At 40.4% G+C, this 26,630-nt stretch overlaps 3 protein-coding genes across 4 annotated transcripts; 2 read left to right on the forward strand and 1 right to left on the reverse strand.

Annotated features, from left to right (window-relative positions):
- The first annotated feature begins 141 nt into the window (after positions 1 to 141).
- On the forward strand, positions 142 to 3,872 carry LOC145447286 (ubiquitin carboxyl-terminal hydrolase 48-like). Its single transcript, XM_080325710.1, has one exon. It carries the CDS (start codon positions 160 to 162, stop codon positions 3,298 to 3,300), a length of 3,141 nt encoding a protein of 1,046 aa, XP_080181836.1. The 5' UTR covers positions 142 to 159; the 3' UTR covers positions 3,301 to 3,872.
- On the reverse strand, positions 3,837 to 10,993 carry LOC145447289 (fatty acyl-CoA reductase 1-like). Its single transcript, XM_080325717.1, has 9 exons — positions 10,836 to 10,993; positions 10,614 to 10,771; positions 7,196 to 7,371; positions 7,064 to 7,136; positions 6,897 to 7,003; positions 6,075 to 6,250; positions 4,880 to 5,297; positions 4,349 to 4,478; positions 3,837 to 4,260 (listed from the first exon to the last, which is right to left on the reverse strand). The coding sequence occupies exons 1-9, from the start codon at positions 10,858 to 10,860 to the stop codon at positions 3,958 to 3,960; spliced, it is 1,566 nt and encodes a 521-aa protein (XP_080181843.1). The 5' UTR covers positions 10,861 to 10,993; the 3' UTR covers positions 3,837 to 3,957.
- A 2,766-nt stretch (positions 10,994 to 13,759) lies between these two features.
- On the forward strand, positions 13,760 to 18,031 carry LOC145446812 (clathrin light chain B-like). 2 transcript variants are annotated; one of them, XM_080325178.1, is made up of 6 exons: positions 13,760 to 13,955; positions 14,124 to 14,219; positions 14,873 to 15,079; positions 16,217 to 16,328; positions 16,645 to 16,704; positions 17,472 to 18,031. In XM_080325178.1, the coding sequence occupies exons 1-6, from the start codon at positions 13,844 to 13,846 to the stop codon at positions 17,659 to 17,661; spliced, it is 777 nt and encodes a 258-aa protein (XP_080181304.1). In that variant the 5' UTR covers positions 13,760 to 13,843; the 3' UTR covers positions 17,662 to 18,031. The 2 variants fall into 2 exon arrangements, with proteins under 2 accessions (XP_080181304.1, XP_080181305.1); XM_080325179.1 differs by lacking the exon at positions 16,645 to 16,704 and having other exon boundaries at positions 13,768 to 13,955.
- The last annotated feature ends 8,599 nt before the right edge of the window (positions 18,032 to 26,630 follow it).

The following is a 26,630-nucleotide window of genomic DNA, read 5'->3' on the forward strand; positions in this document are numbered from 1 at the left end:
TCTATAGCAATTTGATTGGTACTCTTTAAATACCAAGCAAGATAACAGCGACTATCGCAGTTGTCTTGGTCTGGATAGATAAAAATAAAGTGGCCCTGAATCTATGGAGGTGAAATGATCCACAGGAGTTATCGCAACTGAACCTTGACCATTTCACAAATGCCAAAAAAGCAATCCAAAAAGGTACCAGTCGCTAAGCAGGTATGGGAGTGGACGGAAGAGGTTTCACCTGAAGATATCAACGAAGAAAACATTCTCACTGCATACCGTTTACGAATCGGGAAATGTAAATCTTGCCGTAAAAATTGTCCCGGCAATCCTGTATGTCTTCGCGGCTTGGGGGAAACGTCCTGGTTGAATGAGCACAATTATGAAAAGTACCTGGCGGATGAAATTGAGGAGCTGAATCAAAATGTGCGCAAAGATGGCGAATTTGTTGGCTTGAAAAATCTTGGCGCTACTTGCTACGTTAACACCTTTCTACAACTTTGGTTTCATAACTTGAACTTCAGAAAAGCTGTTTATAGTTTCAATGAAAGATTGACAGACGGCGAGACGTTTCCCAAGTCCGCGTGTGGACACCTGCAAATGATATTCGGATTGCTTCAAAACAGCAATCGGAAAAACATCGACCCTGCGCCGTTCGTAACATGCCTAGGCCTTGACACAGACTTACAGCAAGACGCCCAAGAGTTTTCGAAGCTTCTTCTCAATCTTTTGAATCAAAATTCGGAAGTGGGTAAAGTCTTGTGTCAGGAATTCCGGGGCCAGTACGAATATCGCACCAAATGCAAGTCCTGCGGGACCATTTCCAGACGCCCGTCTGAGTTTTACGAGCTGGATTTGAGCATCCAAGGCAATAACGATGTTGAAGGCTGTTTGAAAGAATTTTTGCAAGAAGAATTGCTTGACAAGGATAACCAATATTTATGTCAAACGTGCAATAGTAGGTGTGACGCGACCCGTCAAATTGTTATAAACTCTCTTCCGAGAACGTTGAATTTACAACTGTTGCGATTTGTGTTTGACAAAACTACATACACGAAAAGGAAGTCATCACGAGTCATTTCATTTCCCGACACGCTGGACTTGACCTCCTCGGTGTCATCGGTTGGAAATGCTAGCAGTAACAATCTTCAATACGACTTGACCGCTGTTCTCATTCACCGGGGTCCAAGCGCATTTTCCGGTCATTACATCGCACACATTAAAGACTCGAGTACCGGCCTTTGGCGTAAATTCAACGATGAAAATGTGGATAGGTTGAAAAGTGGTAAAAAATTGAATCTTGAAACTTCGACCGGTGATGATTTTGATATCGATATGCCTAAACCGTCCAAGGTACCAAAAATGAAAAAGAACTGTCATTCGTCTAAAGATGCTTACATGCTCGTTTACACGAGGAGAGATTCCCAGCAGCAGGAAGTCGGTTTGAGGGAATCGGTGGCTATGCCTGATCTGGTTCGGCAGTCGGTGGAAAAAGATAACACGGATTTCGGTATTACCATGGAATCGATGATTTCTGATGTTCGCTCAGAGATGGAACGGAAGACTGAAAGACGACGCAGCATTAGACGCAACCTGAAATCGATGTACGAGATGGAGACATCTGACTTATTGGCAAGTTGTCAGTGGGTCCCAACATCGTGGTTTAAACACGCATTGAGCAATGTCGATGTGAAAGTGAATGAGATTCTGTTAGAAAAATTCATGTGTCGTCACAAAAAACTTGACCCTCTGAATGTTGCCGGATTGAAGTGTATATCGCACGAGGTTGCATGCGCGTTGTCATATGGTAAGACTATGGATCCTCAAAATGAAAGTATGCTTTGCCGGGATTGTGTGAATCACCAGTGCGGTGTTCTTCGTAGGAAATCGTCGATTGCTCGGGATTCGGAAGCTGTCGCAAAAATTGTGAAAGAAGCAGGTGATGTTGGCGCCGGATTTTACGTTGGAAGGTACTCTTTGAGACAGTGGAAATCTATCGTTACGAAGAAATTAGATTCGAATGCATTGAAAAAGGATACAGGAGACTCGGGTAAAGAGTCTGATGATGAGGCTTTGGAGTTCAACAAGGATTTGCTCTGTAGTCACGGTAACTTCAACCGCAATCCGAAACATCATTGTGTCATACCACCTCAGGCGTGGCATATTCTACGAAAACACTTCCCTGATGCAGTTGAGTACCCTACTGACCAAGAGATATCTCCTTGTTTGATTTGTGAAAGTAATTTACAAGATGCTGAGGTGGAAGCGGAACTGAAGAAATCGGTCGTCGCTGATCAAAAATCAAATCTGAATGATTTGTTCCTTGACCGAAACAGACCACTCTACAGAGATTTTATTCAGCCTAGCATCAAGTACGATGGATCTCCCGCATTCTATGTGGTCACGGCTAGTTTTGTTCAGCAGTGGAGAAGTTTCGTTCGCAACCCTTCGAAGAACGATGTAATTTCTACCATCAACAACGCTGGTTTGATATGTCCTCATGGTAAGCTGATGTGTGATCCAGTTTCTTCACTGAATGATGTTGATGATACTACTGAGAAAGACACTGTAATTTTGTGGCCGTCCGAGTGGTATTATATTTCGAAGAACTTTTTCGTTGACGTCGCTGTATCCATTTCGAAGTCATTGTCACAGAAAGATGATCTGCGGGTTAATCTAAAGAATGGAGTAAATGCGTCTATGCAAACAGCTGTGCCATCGGTACCTGATTGTGATATATCTTGTGCGGACTCCGCTTTAACGAATGGTGTGAATCACGACTCGGTTACTGCTAATATCACATCGGATACGCAATGCATGGTGGATTTGGAATACAAGCCTGATATTTGTAAAGAATGCATGGCGGGAAGAGAGCTGGAGAGAGATTTGAGCGCGAGAGTGTTCACCGATAAAACCATATATATCAAACGAGTGTTGCCTGATGACAAATCCCAGTGGATTCAGCAGAACTGTTTTTCCAAGGACGACGGTAATTTGAGAAAACGGAAGCGTGCCGTAGCTAGAGGAGAGAAATCTGTGATCGCTTCCTCCAGCTGGACATTGAAACAACTCAAAATCAAGATAATGCAACTGTATTCAATACCTCCGTTTGACCAGAATTTGTGGAGTCATGGTAATAAACTTGTTGACGATCAATCTACGTTACAGGAGTTGGCAATTATGCCGGAAAGTACGGTTGTAGTAATTGCGGACGAGCCGGATGAAAAATCTCTGGAACTCCTACCTGTTGTGGCGGAAAAATCTGAAGTGATGGAAGAAGGTTTCAAAGGCACAAGCCTAATTGGAAAATGATTGGCTGTTATTGTGGCTACATTTTCTAGTGAATGCAAGTTGGTTTGGAGAGAAGTAATTGTGCTATCACGACTTCGTTCTGTTATTTATGTTCCCAAGAAACCCAATCAGTTGAAATGCCTCTGTATGTAACCTACAAAAACATACCACACATGAATGTGTCAGTTATGATTTTGCAATGTGTATCGCTTGTGCAGAGGGTCTGTGGTTCAACAAAGAATATCAAGTACTCTGAGGTTTCGGTGTGTTTTTCCATGCGGAGTACTCTTCCTATTACGCACAACTCATTTTTGTTGCTATGAAGCTGGCATTATAGATCTTTTGAAATGATATTCCGCCATTGTCGTTTTAATAGCCCCTGTTCACTGTAATAGTTAGCAATTATTATTTTGGGTTTATTTTTGGTCACTGCAGTCTTTGGAACCCTTTATTAGATTACTTCCAGCAGTTGTCTTGCCTGCGGAATATAGACTCACCTGTCACGGTTTCGGGCCCTAGATGGAAAATCTGTACCTGTCCTACGTGTTGCTACACAATTTCGTTTTCGTAATAAAGAATATGTATTAGTTGAAGAGTTTTATGTAGGATATATTCTATAATTAGAAGAGTTGTATATAGGATCATACATATCATTACTTTCTTGCTATTTGACTACGCTCATTGCACTGAACCCCGTTTTGAGGATGAATTCAAGAGACTGCAGAAGTAATATGTGGTGACCGCGCAGAACAGTGTTGCAACGGTGGTCTCGGGCGCCAAGCCCCATTTGAATGCGCAGAACAGCGCCGAAACTACTAGCAAAGCCTTCGTGAGCAGTTCAAGGCGGTGCAGTCGCTTCAGCTGTTTGGTTGCGTGGGCGGTGTCTTCAGATTTCTCTTTCAAAATATACTTCTTGACGCCGGCGTGGTATTCTGTCATGTATTCCTTCCAATCTAAGTCAGAGAAGTCGATGTAAAATACCTGAGAATAAATAGCATGAAATTGCGAAAGTCCCGTGCAACTGTTCCGTTCGCGGAATGCATTCTCGAAGCACCATGCCCTTTCTCACCGTGCGATCATCTGGTGACATCGTTTCGACTAATGCTTTGACGTTGTTATTACTCCATTTCCACGATCTTGTAGTGAAATATGCGAGACTGTCGCACATTGAGCGAATTCTTGCGTACAGGGAAACAAATCTGGAGTACGAAAAGATCTGATTTATCTGTGCGTAATGCGTAGAATTGCATTTAAAACAAACGGTGTTTTAAAACACTTTGTTTAAACATGTCTTAATCAAAGGCCTTGAAAATATTGTGTTTTTTAAGTTGTAAAATTATACCATAATGGTGTAAATACGCTCCCCCTATCGCCCCCTTCGTCATTTTCGCCCCCCCCCCCTGGACCGCCAAATCGATAAAAAGCATAAAAATTGTTTCTCGGTAGGTGGATATTGATTTCAGCTATATTGTCATATATCAATCAGCAACAAAAAACTTAATTTAATCTGCCCGTTTCCCAAATAATGTAATATTAGCTTATTCCAGGGATATCTAGAGTTTCTAGATATCCCTGGCTTATTCCTATTTTCTTGAAATACCTTCTCTTTCTCCGCGCTAGCACCAACAACGCGTCTGCAAAGTACGCCGGCAGCCAGTGGCACACCCTCCATTCCAAGTCATACTTCAAACGACTCGGAGAGATCGTGGAATCGTACGCGGGCAACCTCACCGGATTCTCCAACGGCACCAGCCTCGCGCTTTGCGTTACGCAGTCCGATAGGTCTCCCCAAGTGAAGGGGTTATCCTCGGTGTTGGTGCAATTATAGATTGTTACGTTTTGGCTTTCCTCGCACTGTGCGGTCGCTGATTTCCAGCCAGCGGCTATCATCAAGTTGATGGCCACGTCCACGGGGACGAAATTTGCGATCGCGTCGCGTTTTCCTAGCATGGTTCTTAGCAAACCTTTGCCGAATGACATGATCAGTCCCACCGGTCCGTTGATACTATCACACCAACCTGCATAGTACGTAGCATAAGGTACTAAAGCGCGTATTAGTGGGAATAGCCTCATATCTATTAGGCTGCGCAAAATCGAGTACCTGAGTGATTCACCGATTCTGTATTCTGAATCGAGTGTTCGAGTACGGCATTATATAACGTCATACTGATGATGTGATGAGAAAAAGTCAAATGTACCTTTTATGCGACCGCAAAGAAATGAATGCCAGCTTCACAGTACCTTTAAAGATAATTTGGCATTTTTTCAACCATGAAGTCTCGTGATTTTCAACCGCGGCTCCAAGGTAGCCTTCTTGCGGCTCTGATTGACCTCAAAATATGCCAAAAAAATACAATAGCCGACAGTTGTTGTTTCTATGATTAGTTATAATCAATTTCTGTATATGAATGCTAAAATGAAGGATATTAGTTATGTCTAATGCCGACCAAGGCCACTTCTGAAAGCCTGGAAAGAGAATTCTTGCAGTTAAAGTGTCAAACACGCATGGATGAATACCAGTCACACAAGCGATATATCTTGAGTTATGACACAATTTTACTAACATCAAAATAACGGCTCATAGTGAAGTATAAATTGCAATAAGGCCCGTATTCAGAGACTTGACTCGAGTCAAAACTTGTGACTTTGTGACTCGGAGCCTTGTGACTTGGTTACAACCCTGAATTATAGTAGACGAAAAAATCCCACTGCATGCTCTACTCGAATCATTAGAATAAATATTCGATTCGAATTCGAGCAGTCGAATCATCGTGCGCAGCCCTACTCGTATATACCCGGGATTGGTTCTTTTTGTGCTGACGTCACAATCGACGGTCTTACGACGACAGTTCGTTTCTTGCAAGTTTTTTCGATGAGGTTCTCAGCGAGAGCTTTCGTGTAAGTGTACGAGTTCGGATGTTCGCATATCAAGTCGCCAGCGACTTTATCCATCATGTCCCGACTCATCCAGCTGTGGAATACGGAAAACCGCGCTTGTCAATATAACGGGGGATATCAATCGAAGTGGTCGAGAGCTGGGACGATTTTAGATTGTCTTCTTATATACATTACCGTTTTTAGGGTTGCTTTTAAAACTAACGGTGTAATAAACCACTTTGTTGTTTAAAACATGCTTTAAACAGTATTTTAAACAAAGGCCGTTTTGAAAAAACAAAATTGGGTTATTTGAAGTCGTAAAATTATGCCATAATTGTGTACATACTTTCCAAAAAACATGTTGTATGGGCCTACGGGGCGTACGGGCTACGGACAATTATAGGCTATCACCCGATATAGCTGATGTATATCGACATGGAAAGGTTTGGAACCCTCAAAATAGTCGGTTCAACATTAATAGTACAGATACTTCGTCAAAGGAGCTATATTTACCCTATATTCTCAACTGTTTGTTCGCAACGTTCTGACTTCTACAGAACTGTAGAACTTCTCTGTTCATGTCCGTTATGACTTTGGTTTCGTGATATATACAAGAGTCAATTCGACCGGTTGCTATGACAGTTTTACTCGTGAAAGTAATAAAATATATTTATACAATGTCTTCTTAACGAGCCTAATTAACTAGCGCTAGGCTATATAGAGGCTTGTAGTGTACTTACTTAGCGCAACCTAGCAAGTCACTCGGACAGACGTTAGTTGGGTAAACAATCTCATCGATATTCCGCTTATAGCAGTGAGCATATGCAGTCGATAAATATATCATGACCTGGTCAGAAAAAATACCCTTGTCAGAAAAAATACGGGAAACGATACAAATATTTCTTACCTCTAATTTTTTCATTTTCTCGATTAGATTTATGATACCTTGTACACTCTTGACGTTGGAGTCCACGGCGTCACTGTGAAGAGCAAACGCGGAAATTCATGCCTACCGCAGATATTATATGACATAACTGACAGTAATGGCTCCTGGAACTTGACCGACGCCGCGCAATGAAACACGACCGCGACATCATCAACCAAATTCTGTAAGTCCCTGTCACAAATTCCAAAATCTGCACGCGACGTGTCGCCTTCGATCGCGACGACCTTGCCTTTGAAATCCGGCTTAGCAGTCGCCAATTTCTCGAACAGCTAAAGATTCGGAAATGAACGGCACATATACAGTATACACGTTCTGCAATTGAATCTGCCTTGCTGTAAGTTAGGGTTCTTCAACCGGGTGCATCGAACCTACGCCTTAGGGTGTATCATAACTTTTAAGGAGTGTACCACTCGACTGGGGTGTACGGGTTTATCAGATCAGCACAACAATGGACCGATGACTAGCTATCACAATAAATAAGCAACTTTGTGCTTCGGAACAGGCTGACCGGAATTGCAATATCGTACAATGTTCAATTGTACATATAAACTGTACGCTAGAGTTGTTCAAAAATAACTCTTTTCCCCAGATTCCAGTAGCCATTCACTGATTAAATAGACAGTTTACCCTAAAAACCGCTGCACACCAAAATTGGTTCAATTCTAACAAGTATAAGCCGCCGCAGAGCCAATTGAAAATTTCAATATATTAGGAAAAATTTTTAAAAAAAGTTTCAAATTTTTCTGTCAACCCCATGAAATTGTTGGATTGTCTTCCAAAACGATGCAAAGCATATTTGACTCAATTCTAACTAGTAGAAGCGGAGTTACTAGACTTTTTCGTTGAGAATTAACGGATTATCCACCAATCAATCATAATCCGAGAATCATCAACGAAAAACTCAAATAAGCGGGGACGTTCTGCGTCTACAATTAGAAAGCTTTATACGCAAGGTATATCTCAAGAAATCAATGATGGCATAGAACACCTCACGAGCTCTCCGCGATGCTGAGTTCCCGGTAGCCAATTTAACATGCAGACTATTTCCCATCCAGACGGGCTATGACGACTCTTCCGCTGCAATGCCGCCATCATCGAAATACGGCCGTGTCTAGCAACAACGTTCCCTTAATTAGGCCTACTATTGAATTGGTGTGTTATGTGGTGCTCAGGACGTAAGAGTTTTGAGTAAACGTTAAACGAGTGTACCCTGTGCCACGGCGTAAAAGGTTGAAGGCACTAAGTTTTACTGTATGTTCGGTAAGGGCGAACTACGGGCACGTGTGCGGAGGCGAGTTATTATTGACAGGCTCGCAGAAATTTTGGCAATATAATTATAGGCTGCGCAAAATCAAGTATAAGTGATTCGATTCTGAATTGAGTACTACGCTTCAAGTTGATTCGGGTAGTCGAGTATCCCTCATTTTGGCGCCTTAACAGTTTGAAATATATGGAAAGTTAAAACATGTAGCCGTAGCCTACATTTACGGTTTATTAAGCGGCCACAAAGAATTGAATGACAGTTACCTTGCGGTAAACATTGAACATAATTTGGTATTCTTTCGACTAACGGGCCTGCTTTGTGACAATGCTGTGGGAGTGTGGGTTGATCCAGTGGCGTAGCAGCTACTTGTCAGTTATGGCTCTGCCCCAGGGGCAGCAAAATGATATTGACAGATTTAAGAGGCTAGTGCAAAGCAGTGCAGCCACGTCTGATCGTAATGCAACAGCGTTTGATGTTCTACAGTGGTTACCTAAAACACGCACCTAATTGATTCGAAACTTATCTTACCATATTGGTGTTTCAATTGCGTGCTATGAGAGGATGTTTCTCAACGCTCAAAATGATAAAGTCGCATTTACTAGGGATGGTGTGAACCTCTGAAAGGTTCAGGTTCGTGTGAACGCGAACCTTTTTGAAAGGTTCTGTGTGAACGCGAACGTGAACCTCATGACGTCACGTGACGCCATATTGCTAATTTCAGAGAGAGAGCCTTTATTTTCATCGAACCAAAATACATAACAAACGACAGTGATGGTGCGTGCACAGCATTCGGTATTAGATAGGAATGATCGATAAGACCGTGAAGGTCAACCCCACATTTCAGTGAAGTGATGGCCTATATCAATGTACAGTACACGATATCCAGGGACGACTCGGGCCACATAATGCCACAATCCTGAACTACATATTGACGTCTTAAACGTCGTCGAATGTATCAACTGGGGCAATTAAATGATATAATAATCCCATAAAATCACTATCTTCAACAATTTCGACGAGAACTTGCAAGGGAATATAAGCTTACACCTTAACGGTCCAGGCAAGACCGGACAATGTATTCGGCGTCTGAGTATTGCTACGTTGATATTGAGCAGAGTGTAAAACGTGTTTCTATACTCACTACCGATATTACCCCATTAACAAGTTTTACAGCAGTAGACAAAGCCAACACCGCAAACGCACGGATTTGGTTTTTATGATACAATAAATATATGAAGTCAAGATTCACCCCGTACGCCTGCTAGATTTTTTACATCAGACAGCGATATCAATTTCATTGATGGATTGAATAAGCACCATTCGCTGACTGCATGTTGTGTAGGCTACTTCGCTCTTGATGTTGTGTTAATGCGGGTCCATCTCACAGCACAGAGTCACTATATTCACAAGCGGAAAGCTGGATATTTCGAGCAAACTTTTGTAACAAAAAGCAAGTAAAATTTTTGAGATTGTCAAGATGCGTTCGGTATTGATTTTTTTATGCTTCCAGCGCCATGCATAGAGTGGCCTGCAGTTCAAATGCAATAAATTTCATACAAAGATGTTATATTGAAGTGAAAATTGTAATATATGTAAGTTTCACAGTGCAGAACCTACCGAGGTTCGTTTATGAACTGAGGTTCACGCAAAGACCGCGAACATGAACCTCCCGTTCACACCATCCCTAGTATTTACGTTCTACCATGAATTTGCTATTTGTCTATCAGCAGATCTATCGGTTCTTTCTACAGAAAGAGACTAGCTACGCGCAAAAACTTGATTTTTATGATATTATTGCTGGGTTTGCTTCGGCGAAAGACACTTTCTCAAGCAATAGAGGACTTCTGAGACGCGGTACATTATTTGTAATTCGGGGCCACAATATCGTAGGCTCCGGATTCGAGTAGCCTACCTGAATCATTCTACCCAGCCCTGGATATTATTGAATTTGGCGGGCACTTGACGCGGGAGCTCAATTGTGTTGAACGTCTAGTAGAGTCAATACTATAAGTACTGATAGGCTACAGGAATATACTAATAATCCGGCAATCACCAATTAATCAAGTCTGATAAAGCCTTCTCCAATAAACACGTAAACTAAACTTCTAGCCTAGGTCTTATCGAACTTACGAGTCGACTTCGAAAACGCAGAAAAATGGATCACAACAAAAGCGTAGCCATACTCTGTAGGACATGCTGCGATGTTATCTGATCTCTTCACAAGCAGATATCGATAAATTGACGCACCGGGGCTTCCAGAATCTTTTCCAAACGCTCTGAAACGGATTTCCCTCTTTTCGCACGTATCAGCACGTATACAGTATCCACTTCCAAACAGCGCAACACTTTCTCCATCAATACTTTGCCCATGAATCCCGTCACCCCAGTAAGAAATACCGACTTTCCTGCAAATTTTCCCATGTTACGACCCCAACATTACGTTATTATAGTACCATGACCCAACAGTACCCTTATAGAAACTTGATACATCCATTTTGTATATCCCGTCTTCTTAGTTTGAATGATGCCGATAAATCGTTGCTGACCAAATTCTCTTCTTATAAAGTGATGTTTTTGCAACTCCTAGGTTCCATATCGATCTGAACTTTTCGATTTAATGAATTGAGCAAATGACTAACAACAACCGCACTTTCAACTTTGTTACGCAACACACGCCAGGGAAAACGGTTTAAAGTTCAGCAGAGTTCGCAATGGGGTCGACGGGATACTGCGGTGCTCTATCAGTTTTTGGTCTATGAGCAGATGCGTCGAATTTCATTTTGAACGTCATCTTGCTATTCATGGTAGTATGGCTCGATAAATTCCTACCAAATTATTTAAATCACGTGATCATTACCTATCCGATGACGGCAATCAAGATCTGTTCTGGTTGAATGATTATGTTTAGCGTAATCAGCGAAATTTTGTACCGGGCAGTTCCTGGCACAAACACCCTACCCGCTATATTGCTGTGATACAGCAATGAATTGCTAGAAATTCTTGGTAGTAACTTCTTCCCACGGTAGAAAAACTGTAATATAGTTTATAGAGTGTGTCATGTCGTCACGGCCGTTGTTGTTGAGATTTATGCTATATTGCCAGAGGGCAATAACTGTGCCACACTTTCACGGGCTATGGACCACCGAAATGGTTATGAATTCTTTATCGTTCAAATTAATAGAATCAGTTTTTGCAGTGACCTACAGTTGATGTAGAATGTGATTTGATTGATTTTGCAAATTCGTTGGCTATCGTGATGCAATGTTGAAATTTCAGTTGATGGACAGTATTGTCAAGAGCCGACAATCATCGTAACTTCTAACTTGTAAGAATTAGGGCTGGACTAAGTCAAGAAACTGAGCGATTTTATTCTGAATTAAGTATAGGGCGACGAGTATCACTCAGTATGGATGATATGGAAAGTTGAAATATACTATTCAGGCGACCAGACCACAGAGTATAATGCCACCGCCCACTTCTATACATCAAAGATTTGGTATTTTTTCGACCATACCTACTTGACTTTGAGACAGCGCTATGGGTTGATCACGACTGGACAGAGATCTCATTTCCTCTACTCTAACATGCCTAACTTTGTAATACCCTGAGTCAGGCCGTGTTATTTTTAGCATATGCCAAAACTGATAAAAATAACTTATTTTTGGCAATTTTCGATTTTTATTTTTGGCAGTTTTGGCATCGTCCTCTGAAAAGATAGTTTCCGCCTCGAATTAGTCACAAAGACGCTTTATTTGGGCTAGTTTGTCAAAAGACACCACATAATGTGCAGCATCCACATATTATAATCAGTGCCAACAAACAATTAGAAGAAGAAAAAACCTAACGATTTCATAGGTTAATAATATCAAACGAAACCACAAAATGTGCAGTATCCATCGTAATCAGTGCCAATAAGCAAAAAAAAGAAAGAAAACTCTAACAAACACGCTCAACAGCTAATTGTTACAGCTGTTGAATAGACTTGAATCGTTAGCACTGTAACAGTGCTTCCAAACTCAGGTCAGCTAAGTTTCTCCTAAATTCATTCCTCGTCCAGCGAATCTGGGAAATATCGGCTTCAACAGTAGCCGTTGAGGGAAAGAATGTTGCCAGTCATCCACAAAAGGTTTTCAGAGCTTCAAAATCTTTGGAGGGCCGAACCGGCTTCCATGCATCATGAAAAGAGATCACTTCGCCAGTGCCATCGATCTCATCGCGGAAAGAATTTTCTTCCCAATCCTTTTCCCGGAGTTTCCTGTTTTGTCTCTCAACACATTCTATTTAGTAGCCCGACTATCATTTCTCCTTCAGTCTACCGATATATTTTCGGAGGACTCTTGTCACTTCAGGTGGCTTTAATATTACCAACTCGCATTGAAGAGTCCTGGGAAGGTTAGCTGACGCAACAAGACTGTCTGGCAAAACGAGACTATGCAGCTCAGAAATAACCAGACAGTTTGTTGCGTCACAATGTTCAACTCGATCACAATGCAAAAATCGTGGTTAATTTTGGGGGTTCCAGTTCCATGCGCGGAATATAATTTATATTTTAATAATCAGTACTGCGGCAGCTTCTCATTGATACCCGTTTTATCAAATTTAGCGCTCGACAAGCCGGTCAAAAATGGTCGTAAAGTTGCCTTAGGACAAATTGAAAGTATGACGTAAACCAAATGCAGTCATCCGTTCAATCTCGCTGTGCCCACACCATTTAGGACACCATGCTTTCACCCCTAATGGGTGGGCTGAACCCAGATTAAGAAACCTGCCTTTCACAAACGCTTTTCTCGCTTGTAACGCGGTCCGGTTAACACAACACCATGAACGAAATACACTATTTGGCATATGCCAAAAATTGCTCATTTTTGGCATTTTCAAATCTTTATTTTTGCAGTTTTGGCATCTAGCTCCTGAAATGTCAAAAATAACACGGCCTGCCCTGAGTGGAATTGGTGGGGGTGGCAATGTCAAGCGCAACTTTTTGGTTAATTACATGACAATTCTATGCAAGAAAACCCCCTGTCACACGTAACTTATTGCCCAAAATAACCACTATCCAGTCTGGTGTACTACATGTTTGATTTTATTTTTCGTATGCTTTGATACCATGCTCCAATTGAGGTGTACAGCCGCCCAAGGTGGAATATAGTATCGAAACTACAGTTCTTATTGATAAATCAACTTTTAGTGGTAAGGACCGTATAATTTCAGTACTCCAAAAATCATCTCTCATCTTACTACTCGACTGAAATCGCTAGAATTGTTACTCGATTCAGATTCGAATCTCGAATCATTTTCCTGGCCTAGTAAGGATTACTGTACACTGGTACACGTTTCATTTCATATAAGTATTCCTATCACTTATCACAGTCTATTCTATTACGTCGTGTGGCAGCTAAAACTGGCATGATCAATATTATTAAACTCCTTGATGTCACTAGCCTTGTAAATATATAAATATATATTTGAGTAACAACATGGCCGACTTGTTTGGAGATGATTTCGAAGCTGCTCAGCCGCCGCCTACCCAGACTCAGGAAGTTGACCCTGCAGCCGCTTTCTTAGCCCAACAAGAAGAAGAAATTGCTGGTTGGTGACTGAATATTACAGTTTGAGTGTGATTTCATTTGATGTGCTGTTAAATATTTATGTCTCACTGCTCCACTGTTAGTGACAGACGCGTCTCCTGTGAATTGCGTGAAATGAATGCCATGATTGCTGCCTGTATGCTAACGACTAATATATATTATTTGTCAGGTCTTGAACAGGAAGCATTCGGTGATACCAATGAATACGCTGACACTAATGGCCATAACGAGGATTTTCTCGCAGATACCCAACAAACACAAGACAGTGAGTCCTGTTACTTGTAAAGATTGTGGGATCACCCATGGTTAGGTGTTTTATTTCTACCGGTCCATAAATTCTGTGGATCCTAGCCTGGCTTACCATATATTTTTACTGTTAGCATATTTTTAGCTCCTAGCAGACTTGGACAACCAAATAATTTGTAATTGTCTAATTAGAGCAAAATACTTGTAATGTCATTCTCATCTAATCTTTGAAAGTTACTATGCTCTAATTTTAATTCTAATCCAATTTCGCCAAGCTTAGTATACATATAGGCCCTATATGCTATTCTCATGCTTCTGAGAATGAACTGAACTTGATTTATGTGGTATTTCTTTTGCGAATTCAGTACAGTAATTTTACTTCTAATCTAATTTGAACAAGCTGGAAAGTTTCTAGTTGTCGAACGCTTTCTGTAAATTGGTGACTTCAAAAGACAATTTATCAAGCTGGAGTGCCTTGTGAATTCTTGCTAGTATTTTATATTTGGGTTCTTTTTGAAATGAAAATTTGGAATGCGGTGATTGGGTGGGGGCTGTTTTTTACTAGAACTAATTGACAAATGCACGGTGTGACGGTATTAACTCGTGAACTCAAAGTAAATATAATACTTGAAGCTTCATATTATAGACTCACTTCTCCAAATTCAATTGCAGACGATTTATTCAACGCTCCCGCTGATGACGACAATTTTTTTGGTGGTGGCGGTGATGAAACTGGCGCTGATGTAATTGATGAGATGGACCCATCACAAGCATATGCTGCTATTGCTGCAGCAGATGCTAGGATACAGGAGTTGAAGGCAGAACCACCGAAGATTGCACAGTGGCGAGAGGAGCACAACCGAATGTTGCAAGAGAAAGGTAAATATGCAATACTCAAGTCTTTGATTTGGTGCAATATTGCCAGTTCTATTTGCTACCGAACTGGTGGTTACTTCACTTGGTCATAAATTTTCGGTTGTACTTGTTGCCGGTCGGAAAATTCATTGATTTCAATAAAAAATGTTTAAGTTGCTAGCTCTTATCAGGACAAGAGCATCCAAGTTAAGTGTCCACTTTAAGGTATCAAAATTAAAAATTACAATATAGTTGAATCAAAATTTAAATTGTTAAGTTGGATGAAGAGCTTCTTGGAGGTACAGAACCTCAATATACAATTGCATAGTATATTCATATTGAAATGGACCCAAATATTTTTGGCTGACATTCGTCACTAGTCGCTGACGATTTCCCCTGACGTGTGTCAGCCGAAAATATTCCGTTAATTTCAATATGAATATACTCAGGGCTGTAATGACTCAAGTCATGACACGCGTCAAGTTGCAATTTTTTTGGTGACTCGAGTCAATTTTTGTATTGACTCAACTTGTACTCGAGTAATTGTGCTTTACGCGCACCAAGTCATATGACTCGAGACTAGGATGGCCAAGACAGACGTTTCATTGTAACTTCGAAGAATAGTCAAGTTATTGCATTATTGGTATTTCGTCTATCAGTCCTGATACTTGGAAAATAGGGCTAGAAACTACCAAGAGGAAAATTGCTATTATTATGAATGCGAGCCATTCTATATCACTCAAGCAGAGTTGAAAAAAGTAGGTTGACCTGGGTTGACCTAGAAACTGAACAGTGAACATAATGACTTGGGACTCGGACTCGAGTCGAAACACTATGACTCGGACTCGACCCACTACTAGCTGACTTGGACTCGGACTTGACTTGGTGGTGAATTGAGAGTGACTCAACTTGACTTGAGTCAAAACTATAATAATGAGATTGACTTGTGACTCGGAACCTTGTGACTTGGTTACAACCATGAATATGCTATACAATTGGATACATGAAAGAAAATTTGTTGCCAATATTCCTCACTTGCAAACTGATAAAATCGACAATCGCTATGAATCGAATTTGTCCATATTTGTATCCATATTGTCGCATATCATAAATGCCAAATGATATCCTACTTTGACTGGATATTCTACTTCTTGTCACCAGACATTGAAGAGGAAAAGAAAAAACAAGACTGGCTTAACCACGCCAGGAAGGAGCTTGAGGACTGGGAGAGAAACAGGCTTGAACAGCTGGAAAAGACGAAAGAAAATAATAGGTACTGTCCATTGTGATGTTGTATTTTGATGCATCAGAATTAACTACTTTGCTTGACTACTACTACTACTACTACTTGGAATATTCCGGAAATGATGCCCGACTCTCTAAATTAAGCGATTTGTCAGCCATTTCGGATGGAACTTTTGTTTTGTGTATCAAATTTCTGTGTATTTGTATCGACATAAGCGAATCAGTGTATTTCATCGGTGTTTTCAACATGCTGTAATCTTATTTGAGCATGAAGCTGTAAAATTTTGTATTTCTGCCTCTTCGTTCTCTGCTTTTCTTCTCTAAAACATATTTCTTTTGGCAAGAATTGCCAATGAAGAATATCAAAAGGCATTAGCTGATGACAAGCACGGAATTGGATACACGTATGTTACATGATCACAGAGCTGTCTCAGCCATTGGTGTTGTGGTGTTTTGGTGATGGTTTAGAGGGAATTACTTTCATGTAGTCACAATTGATCAAACTGTTCTCTGTGATTAATTGGTTTGACGGGTAGTTGCTTGTACAATGTACAGTAATGAATGGTATTGGTCACACTCTTTAGTAAAACTGGATGTAATCTTGTCAAACACAATGTGTTTTCAGCCACATTTTAGAGGTGGATTTACCCGCTAAGATGGCATTCGAACAACGTGATTGGATCCTTATGTGTGCTGCATGATTATAGTTGCGATTCATTACTTTTAGTACATGTGTATCAAGATAGCTCTAATATTTTTCAAAGTCTACTGGGCAAACAATAATCCTACGAGGCTTAAAGCGACACACATACCTGTGGAATATTTCTGATAGTGCCAATATGACTTGAATGTCTGAAACTATAATTTTGGATATTATATGCTAGGGCAATCTATTAACTACACTTTTATTGTAGCGTATTCTAGTGGGTTCCATTGTTGGTTACTGAAGTCAAGAAAGTTATTAACTCGGGGTAACAGTATTTATGTTCATGAAAATGAGGCTTGGTTGGCTATTAAACATTTCATGGCATCATAGCGCTTTACCTTGCGCTGTCAACTACCCAGTTCTGATACCATTTACTCTCATGAGAGGTCACTCTTGGGCTGGTCATATAAATACCTTTGTCTCCGAATTCCCCTCACAAATCTTGCATATGTAATCATCTTGCAGGGCGGCAGAAAAAGATTTCATTGCCGAGAGAGACGAAAGCAGGCCGGGATCTGAATGGGAACGGGTGTCTAAGTTGTGCGATTTCAACCCGAAAAGCAGCAAGGGAACGAAAGATGTATCGCGGATGCGATCCACCTTGTTGCAGTTGAAGCAACATAATTCCGTGAAACCAACCGTTGCGGCAAAGTAGTGACCGACTGACCAATATCAGTCTATGTCCTGTTCCGCCTTGTTTGCTGCAACACTATTTTGGGATGATCTATGACATATTTAGCTCGAATGGCCTCAAGTAAATCATGATTTGTACTTTCATTCCGTCTCAAAATCATTGTGTGACAGTACCTTACTTGACAGTACGATGCTGTCTCACGGTGAGCGCTGGTTTGTGGGAACTTTCGTTGTGGATTGTCTAAATATAATTTTTGTAGAATAAAGCCGCGTTTGATTGGTTGCTTACGTATCTCACCCGCATGTTCTTTTTGAGATGAATATTGTGTTCTCTCTTTCCTGCAATGTTTTAGAAATCGCCTGTATTTATCAACATGTACTTGTAAAATCAACTGAGTCATTCTCTTGTGATGAATAGCTCTTGGAAGGATATCATCGTAGGGCATGTGTTCAGTGATTGTCACTGATGCTGAACCACTTGTTTTCCAGTAAAATCAAGAGGGTCGTGAGTAGGGCTGGGCACAATGATTCGAGTACTCGAATCTGAATCGAGTAATTATTTTCATGATTCGAGTCGAGTAGCAAAAGACGATTTTTTCGAGTACTGAAATCATACGCTCCTCGCTACTGAAAGTTATTTTATCATCGAGAATTATGGTTTTGATACTATTTTCCACTGCGGAAGCCTTAAAACCTTGATTTGCCGTATCGCAGCGTACGAAACATAGTACAAAGCTACTAAGGTTACTGGAAAAAAACATTTCCGAAGTCATGATCCTCCCACGACATTGTCACAAAGTGCAATGAAAGCGGTAGGGTTGGAGAAATACCGAAGTATCTTCAACGTGATGGATATCAGGCAATATATTTTTGCGGTGGCATAAAAGGTACATATTTGAACTTTGACATACTATATTGTGCTGTGACGTCATAATGAGTGATACTCGAATACTCGACTCGACTCGAAGCATAATACGTGATTCAGAATCGAATCACTCAGGTACTCGATTTTGCCCAGCCCTAGTCGTGAGAAACCGTGTACTTATTCAGAGTAGCTTCTTTATATTATCATTATTTTGAGAGTCGTCATGCTTTTAAACTACATCTACTACTCATGTTTGAACATGTATTAGAATGGTATGTATATTCATGAGGTAAGTAACAGCAGGATCCGCGAGGACAATCAAACTATAGATATCTATAATCAAACTAAGTAAACAATCAATCACCTGAGCGATACACTACACGCTTTTGCGTGCGTGGCCATCATATCTGTCATACACCAAACACTGTTCCCAAGTTCCGTGTTTTTTTCTATATTATCATTACTGCCGCCTGTTTGTTTTGTATTTTGGTTCGATAAAAAATAAATACTATCTCTCTTCCATGGTAAAGAAGTCATTGGAATTTTCGAGGCAGTGACCGCAGTTGAACTGGCACTGATAGGCTTTGAATGTAAAATTGTTTATTGAACTTGACTCGTTGAGTTCCTAATAGTAGTTTGAATGTAGTCGGCCATTCGTATAAATTTCATTAATACTTCCAGAATACTAAAAAAAACCGTGTATATCTAGTTCGACCCTATTTTGATGACCGCAGAGCGGGGCCTATGGTATGGGAAATTGGTCTTTTTTAGCCAAGCCACGACCATTTTCCATAAAAATCTACCGTTTCAATGTCTGTTAAGATCACTTGTGTAAAGTGTCCTCTGCCGCGGATCTTAAAATATGGTAACCCTAACTAATGTGAATCAGCCATAACAACAACAACAACATAGTTGGGTTATAATTTTCATCTGAACAAGTCACACACAATGTACAATGCGATAAGCCACGCGCAGAGAAACTCCTTATTCGAGTTTTCGGAGATGGGTATTTTGAAATCTGTACCCCCTCGGTGGATACCGATGAAATGTGGTTCGAATAGAGCTTTAGTGCAGCTACATGTTAGGTAGGCGTCGAAAGTCAGCCTCAGAACCGCATTGTCATTTCTCTGTCGCAGTGATGATCTTAACGCGTTTGCCGAACGTGACACTTTAAACTTATAGCTGCAAAAGTTATGGTCCACTTCACTCTGGCTTCGTGCAAACTGCAAACTGCAAAGTGGTAGCAACTGGTACAGTAAGTTCATTTGGAGGAAAGGTTGAATTGTGGTAAAGAATAAGTTGTTCGGCAGCGAAAAAATGTCGGCACTACGATGTTTACCGCGTTTCATAACTCACCGCCTGTTCTTGAAATCAACGGCTGTGTTACCAACGTGCGTTGTTTCGACTGCAAGAAACTTCGCAAATTGTACGCAAACTGATTCCAGTTACACGAAGAGGACGTTGCTTTTGAATCCACTCCCACAGCATGGCATGACGGATTACCGACGAATGATGAGCTCTGAAAACTCTACTGCAAACGATGTCCGTCAAAGAGTTATGTCTTGCTTGACGCAGTATGACAAAATAGACGCAGAAGCCTTGACTGCGGACAGTCATTTTATGAAAGATTTTGGAATGGACAGTCTCGACCACGTTGAAATCATAGTTGCCATTGAAAATGAATTCTCACTCGAAATACCTGATGATATGGCAGAAACTTTGCTAACCCCTAATGAAATTATCAAATGTGTAATTGACAGAATGGAATTATCAGAATTATGACATGGACAAATTTTCTGTCATCAGATTTTGCGGCTTTCGCGAATGCATGTGTTTTGTACTAGTACAGCAATGCAGCATAGGCACTATTGCTGGATTAAAATGCATTGAAAAACATTTCATGATATCTTCCTTGATTATTGGAGATTGAGGATAGCGTTGATGACCAATGAGGGACTACATAGTAACTGAGTCACTTTGTTAGCAAATGCGTATCATTGAATCTATCAGACTTTGCAAGAATTATCCATTGAATGGTAAGTAGGCATTTAGTGATGACTCTGACTCTAATAATGTTCCTCGAGGAATGCAGATTGTATGATAGGCTTACCTTATCTTAATGTTATTCAATAGTATTAAATTATCCCACTGGCATTCTACTGCTCATGTGAACACATAGTACGTTTGAAAATTTTGCACATGTCCATCATAACGCAGAGCGAATGTTTGTTGATGATATTCGGTTATTATATCCATAATACAGGCTCTGCTTTTCAGAACAATCAAGCCTATCTATATCAACTATGTGACACAATTACAGTGACTAGATCTTGTAATTTCCTAACACCCCCGGAAAACGGTCAGTAGGCGAGTGAATCCAATCCAACGTCAGGCTTTTTTCCATCATCAAACTTTTTGTTAACTATTTTTGCAAAAATTGACTTGGCAACTTCGTAAACCTGTCCCGGTACTATGAGTCTGTGAATCTCTATGCGGGCCGGGTTAGTTTGTGAGGTATAATTTCTTGCAAATACTTGAGTACACCAGTTGCTACTTTCACTCAAGTATTTTTTTTTTCGAGTTGCTCCACACCTACATGCTACATGTATAGTTTTTGTTCCCATATTGCCAATAAACTTTGTCCCTTGAATGATATCTGGTTTGGATTTACATTGTTATGAGTAAAATCGTTTTAAATACGGATCATTATCTCTCTATGTGTATCATATGGACTATGCTTTCAAAATTGTACTTATTCACTGTCCTTGACAGAGATGTATCCTATAATTTACAAAATATCATAAAATTCAGGTAACCATCACTTTTTGAGTACATAAGTAGGCTACTGTCCTTCAAATTTTTCTACTCGAGATAGCTCGAACCGCTATTTCCACTTGTGGTCGAGTACTTCCTAAAATACAAAGTGTACTTGAGTTTTTTGAGTAGCAGCGAGGGCAGTAACCAGGTGTCAAAAGATTGGACGAAAGACTTCCTTCCCCTCAGCTAAATCTTTGGCTTGGATATTGTGACGTCATCAGTTTTGTCTGCGTCGAAATGAATTTGTGAAGTCACAACTTGTGGACCCACTCAAATTCATCGAGTTATCACCAGAGGTAGTCAGTAACAAAGTACTTCTACTTTTTTGAAGTACTCAAGCAGTTTTTCTCTACTTCTAGTACTTACTCAAGTAGAACTAACTTTTGCTACTTCTACTTAATAATATTTGTGATCTACTTACTTACTTTTCGCTATTTTCAGTTTGTCAAGTAGAAGTACTTTAATCCTCCAATCAGGAAGATGACCTGAGGAATCTCGGGGCTGTAATCACGGAGTATCAACATTTAATTTTCATGAAAGTTGAGTAAAACCCAGAATTTTCGTCGCGCACAGTGGATATGGAATGACCAATATGATTGCACGAAAGTATCGGTGAATATAATTTAGGTAGCGGGTTGCGCGGTTCCGTTCACACCGCATTGTCGTCCGTATGAAATATTACATCACAGTATATTTGGAACTGATGTTTCGCAATCTAGCATTTACTTCATACATCATATCGTAGTCTAGCAGTCCATGGCGTGTCCTAATCTGGAACAGTGGGTTCTGACTTTTTTTTAGCTTTAGACCTGATGTAGCATATAACCTTTAAACCTTCCTATAGACATGAAATACATTTTCCGCTTTTAGACGTAGGATTTATATTTCACTTTCAATTCCCAGTATCGGACTTTGAGTTCTAATTAATTACTCAATATGGCATTTTTACGATCCACCAATTTTGTTATTAGCGTTTCTAGTAATCACGCAAAGTGTTAACACCGTATCCGATACAACTTCTCCGTAGTGCTCTTCGATTAAACTACTGGCCTTATAATATCAGGGGGGGGGGGTCGCCATACCATGATATTTTCCGAAACGTACTGTTCGAGTAAGCAGAGGATTAGTATCGCATTTCCATATCAATACTATCATTTTCATCCCATCATGCGGACGAACGCTTATGCTGTTTAGAATTGGATACCTCCTCGCTCCTGGTATGCATCAATATGAATCAAGCTCTGCACCTTTCGCATAGCTCGTTTTCACAACTACTTACTAGAGTTGATTTAAAGTCAGTCAATTCTACTTCTATTACAAGTAGTTTAGGTTGCTTATGGAGGAAGTACTTCTACTCGTACTTGAGTAGATTATTCCATCGCTACTTCTACTTCTACTTGAGTAGATTTCTTGACTATACTTTGACCACCTCTGGTTATCACTACACGTATGGTGAAGCTGCTATGTTGGCGGATTTATTAGTCGTTACGATGTTACCCAATTTTTGATTTGTGATGCACCATGACCAAAGTACTGATTAAAATTTTAGTACAGAGAGAACACGCCGGACAGATATTCTTTCCATGATCAACACTGTGGTAATTTCCCCATGCTTGTATCTGTATGGATCCGGCACGAAGAACCACTGTACCATACAGTGGCGGCTCGTCCTATAGGGCAACTGGGGCATTGCCCCACCTAAAATTCTGTTCAATAACAATTTAACCATTTATAGACGCACAGCGCTCAATATATACCGAGATCACAGCGAAACCCGCGTTCTTCGTGTGCTTTCGCTTGCAAATGCCCATGCATAGAGAAGTCTCTGCGAAAATCGAATTCTCTTCTGTGTTTTCGCTTTGTGAATGCCTAGCCGGGGCTTGCCCCGGTAGCGCTCATAACAAGCTTTCACTATCTATTCTCTCAAAGCCGCGCACAATTAGGAAACGGTGATATACGCTCTCCTATTCGTAAAATGGCCGAGCAACCGGGGCATATATGCCTGTCGCCCCTAAGGTGTGATGTAACAATCGTATCTATATCTGAACTCGGATACCGTGATATGCGTTGAGTCGACCTTTGCTGGTATAGGTCGATTTTGATGGTGTTTCACACCATGATAATTCTTGAAACTTGGTATGTCATGTCGTGATGGTGGTATTTAACACTGTCCTAAGTTTCAGGGTTTCTACTCAAAGTTTAGGGTAGTAATTCCGTTTCCAAAGTCGAGTGTGTGCTGATCCGTCATGTATCGCAAACATATTTCACGCAAAGCCGGTATTGGTCTCCATTAATTTTAACGATGCTCCTTAGCTAGATCCGTCTTGAGCTTATACATGGTATGTCTTGATTTTAGTATCGAACGCTGTGCCAAGTCTCAAGGTTGGCACTCAATGATTAGGGCAGCAATTTCGTTATCAAGTTCGAGTATGGTAGAGATGTGCGCTGATCTGACACTTAGCCTACCTAACGCATTGCGGATTTCACGCAAAAGCCGGTGTATCTGTGTTCCATACTGAGATAGGTGATGAGATGATGATATCATGAAACAGTTTACTAACATCCTCGGTTTGCATTCAAATATTTAGTTTTATTTTATATTCTCCAATGTCAATTTCACCGTGGAATGGTGGCCTTCGGGCCATTTGCTCACAATTACAACCCCTGTCAAGCGCGATAGCTGTTTCGTTTTCGATGGCGGCTAACAGCTTATCGCTTGATCAGCCTATTCCTCAGTAAATTTTACGCAAAATTCGGCGTTGATCAATTCGTATTAATTTTGACAGTGTACCATACCGAAAACGGTCATGAGGCTACTTCTCGATGATTTCATGTAACCAGACTTGGACAACTAGAAAATTTTCAGCTTTTCTGAATTAGATTAGAATTAGAATTAGAGCTACACAGTTTTTCCAAATTAGATTAGAATTAGAATTAGAGCTACACAGCTTTTTCCAAATTAGATTAGAATTAGAATTAGAGCTACACCGCTTTTTCCAAATTAGATTAGAATTAGAATTACAGCTACCAAGCTATTTCCAAATTAGATTAGAATTAGAATTACTCAGTTCCCAAAAGCTTGAAAATTGAATGAAATTGTATATGGGAAATGAATACAGTAAAATTGAGTTCATATCAAATAACAGTGCATGGTGCAGAAGGCCGTAAGGCGATAAGCGTCACATATTTTTGTTTAATAAACAACAAGAACAACAACAGTGCATTCCAATACCCATGAGAGTTGTTAACTTCTGTACACCAAGCTTGGCTCGATTTTTACTATACTTTAATGAAATATTACTTCTTTTATGGTAACCATGGGCATCGCCCATGTTAGTCAGAACGGCGATGTACTAACGAGAGAGAGAGTCTTTATTTTCATCAAACCAAAATACATAACAAACGGCAGTGATGGTGGTACAGAAAATATGCGTTCACAGTATTCGGTATTAGATAGGAATGATCGATAAGACCGTGAAGGTCATCTAGTCTGATCACACCAGCATCAACAGGTACACTTGACTCTGAACAGTCTGGCTGTAAAAAATGTTTAGTTAAGAAAGGAACATAGAAAAAAATCAAACAATGGTAGCAAATGATCAATGAAGCAATGTCTGGGCGAGGTAGGGCAACAGTGTTAGTGTAACGACAAGAGGTGGTCAAGTAGGGCTTTTTTAAATCTATTATAAGGCAATTCACGGATATGTGGTGGTAATGCATTCCAGATGATAGGTCCCGAGTAGTCGATAGATCTCTTAGTTAGGTTGCTATTGGGTTTTAAAAACTAAAATGTTGTTCGCAGACTTCAAGCTACTCTAGCAGGCTATTATTCGTCATATTATCTACTATGACTGCGCGGTGGAAGTAAGGCGATGGCGGCTTGGCACTGGATTTTCATGCGCAAGAGGAGATATTCTTGTTAACTCACTGAAATAGTGCAATATGCCTCGGACAAAGAGACATTTTCAGGAAAACAATAATTAGATTAGAACTAGAATTAGAGAATAGGGACATTTCACAAATTGGATTAGAATTAGAATTAGAACATAAGAACATTTCACAAATTAGATTAGAATTAGAATTAGAGCATCGAAACGTTTCACAAATTAGATTAGAATTAGATTAGTGGCATTTCGCTCTAATTTAGTGAAATTAGACAACTAGAATTATCTAGTTGTCCAAGTCTGCATGTAACAGTGTACCAAGTTTTCGGCTTTCATCCACGTATTTATTCGGTAATATATTTTCCGAAGGCGATTTTGCAGCAGACATATAGACAGTAGACACTATAGACCGTAAGCCGTATGTGTCGTGTGACAATCTCCAGCCTCAAGGTCAAAATCTCCCAAGCTGTACCGGGACCGAATTTCCGAGGCTGCTATCCGTAGTTCTTCAGAATGATGTTTTGGATTCAATATGACATTTCCTTGTCCAATCTATGAGATAACAATTGCGTATGTGTCCGAACTCGTTGACCTTTCCAGTAAGGCATACGCAATCTCTCGATTTATAGTTATTTCCATTTCTGCAGATAAGTAGTCAGGTCAAGTGCGAACATGAATCGTGTTGAATCTTTGCTCCGTACGCCGTTTAGCCAACTGCCTTTAGAGCAAAAATTAGAGGTAAAGCGACTAGGTCCGTATCAGCCTAGAAATTGCCCATTGGTCCAATCGTACGCCGGAGGAAAACGCACTCGTGCCTTTTCTTCAGCGCATTTCGATAAAAATGAATGGCTTACTTATAGCGAGGATAAAAACGCCTTGTTTTGCTTTTACTGTCTTTTATTCGACAGTGCCGGTACCGGAAGCAGTGGCTCTTGTTGGAACAAAATTGGTTATCGCGATCTGAAGCATTTGTCAGAGCGTGTGAAAGCGCACCAAAAATCCCAAGTGCACATGGCTAGTGCAGTTAAATATAAATTGTTTGGCAGAGTAAATGTAATGTCGCAGCTCAATGATAATCATTTGAATAAAAAACAATGAATAAAACATTTGTTACCGCACTTCAAGTCACGCCACCGGCAAACCTCTCGCGGCACCTACGTTAAAAATCATTGTTTACGGGTAATTCATGTGACCATCATGAACGTTGAAAAACGCTACTGTGACGTCATATTGATAACAAATCGCTTGCGGCCCTTGCCCCACCACCCGATATTGTCACGAGCCGCCACTGGTACCATACTATTTCATTGTTTATAATTTCCTTGCAGTATTGTCCTGTGTATAGATGAGCTTGTCTCTTCTGGCTAGGCTAGTCGTTATAAATCTACCGGTATGACGACAATGGAGAATGCAGAAGTAGAATAA

Source organism: Botryllus schlosseri, chromosome 9 (assembly GCF_051294905.1).
Source record: "Botryllus schlosseri isolate E-star chromosome 9, Bs_hap1, whole genome shotgun sequence".
In the NCBI taxonomy this organism is placed as follows: domain Eukaryota; kingdom Metazoa; phylum Chordata; class Ascidiacea; order Stolidobranchia; family Styelidae; genus Botryllus; species Botryllus schlosseri.

What these genes read in the sequence shown, in the direction of transcription:
- LOC145447286 (XM_080325710.1), top strand. Translation starts at nt 160, where the DNA reads ATGCCAAAAAAGCAATCCAAAAAGGTACCAGTCGCTAAGCAGGTATGG.
- LOC145447289 (XM_080325717.1), bottom strand. Translation starts at nt 10,860, where the DNA reads ATGGATGTATCAAGTTTCTATAAGG. An exon ending in TGTATCAAGTTTCTATAAGG is followed by an intron (nt 10,772 to 10,835) that starts GTACTGTTGGGT and finishes GAAAATTTGCAG; the next exon opens with GAAAGTCGGTATTTCTTACT. An exon ending in AAAAGATTCTGGAAGCCCCG is followed by an intron (nt 7,372 to 10,613) that starts GTGCGTCAATTT and finishes CCGAATCTTTAG; the next exon opens with CTGTTCGAGAAATTGGCGAC.
- LOC145446812 (XM_080325178.1), top strand. Translation starts at nt 13,844, where the DNA reads ATGGCCGACTTGTTTGGAGATGATTTCGAAGCTGCTCAGCCGCCGCCT. An exon ending in ACAAGAAGAAGAAATTGCTG is followed by an intron (nt 13,956 to 14,123) that starts GTTGGTGACTGA and finishes ATTATTTGTCAG; the next exon opens with GTCTTGAACAGGAAGCATTC. An exon ending in AAGACGAAAGAAAATAATAG is followed by an intron (nt 16,329 to 16,644) that starts GTACTGTCCATT and finishes TCTTTTGGCAAG; the next exon opens with AATTGCCAATGAAGAATATC.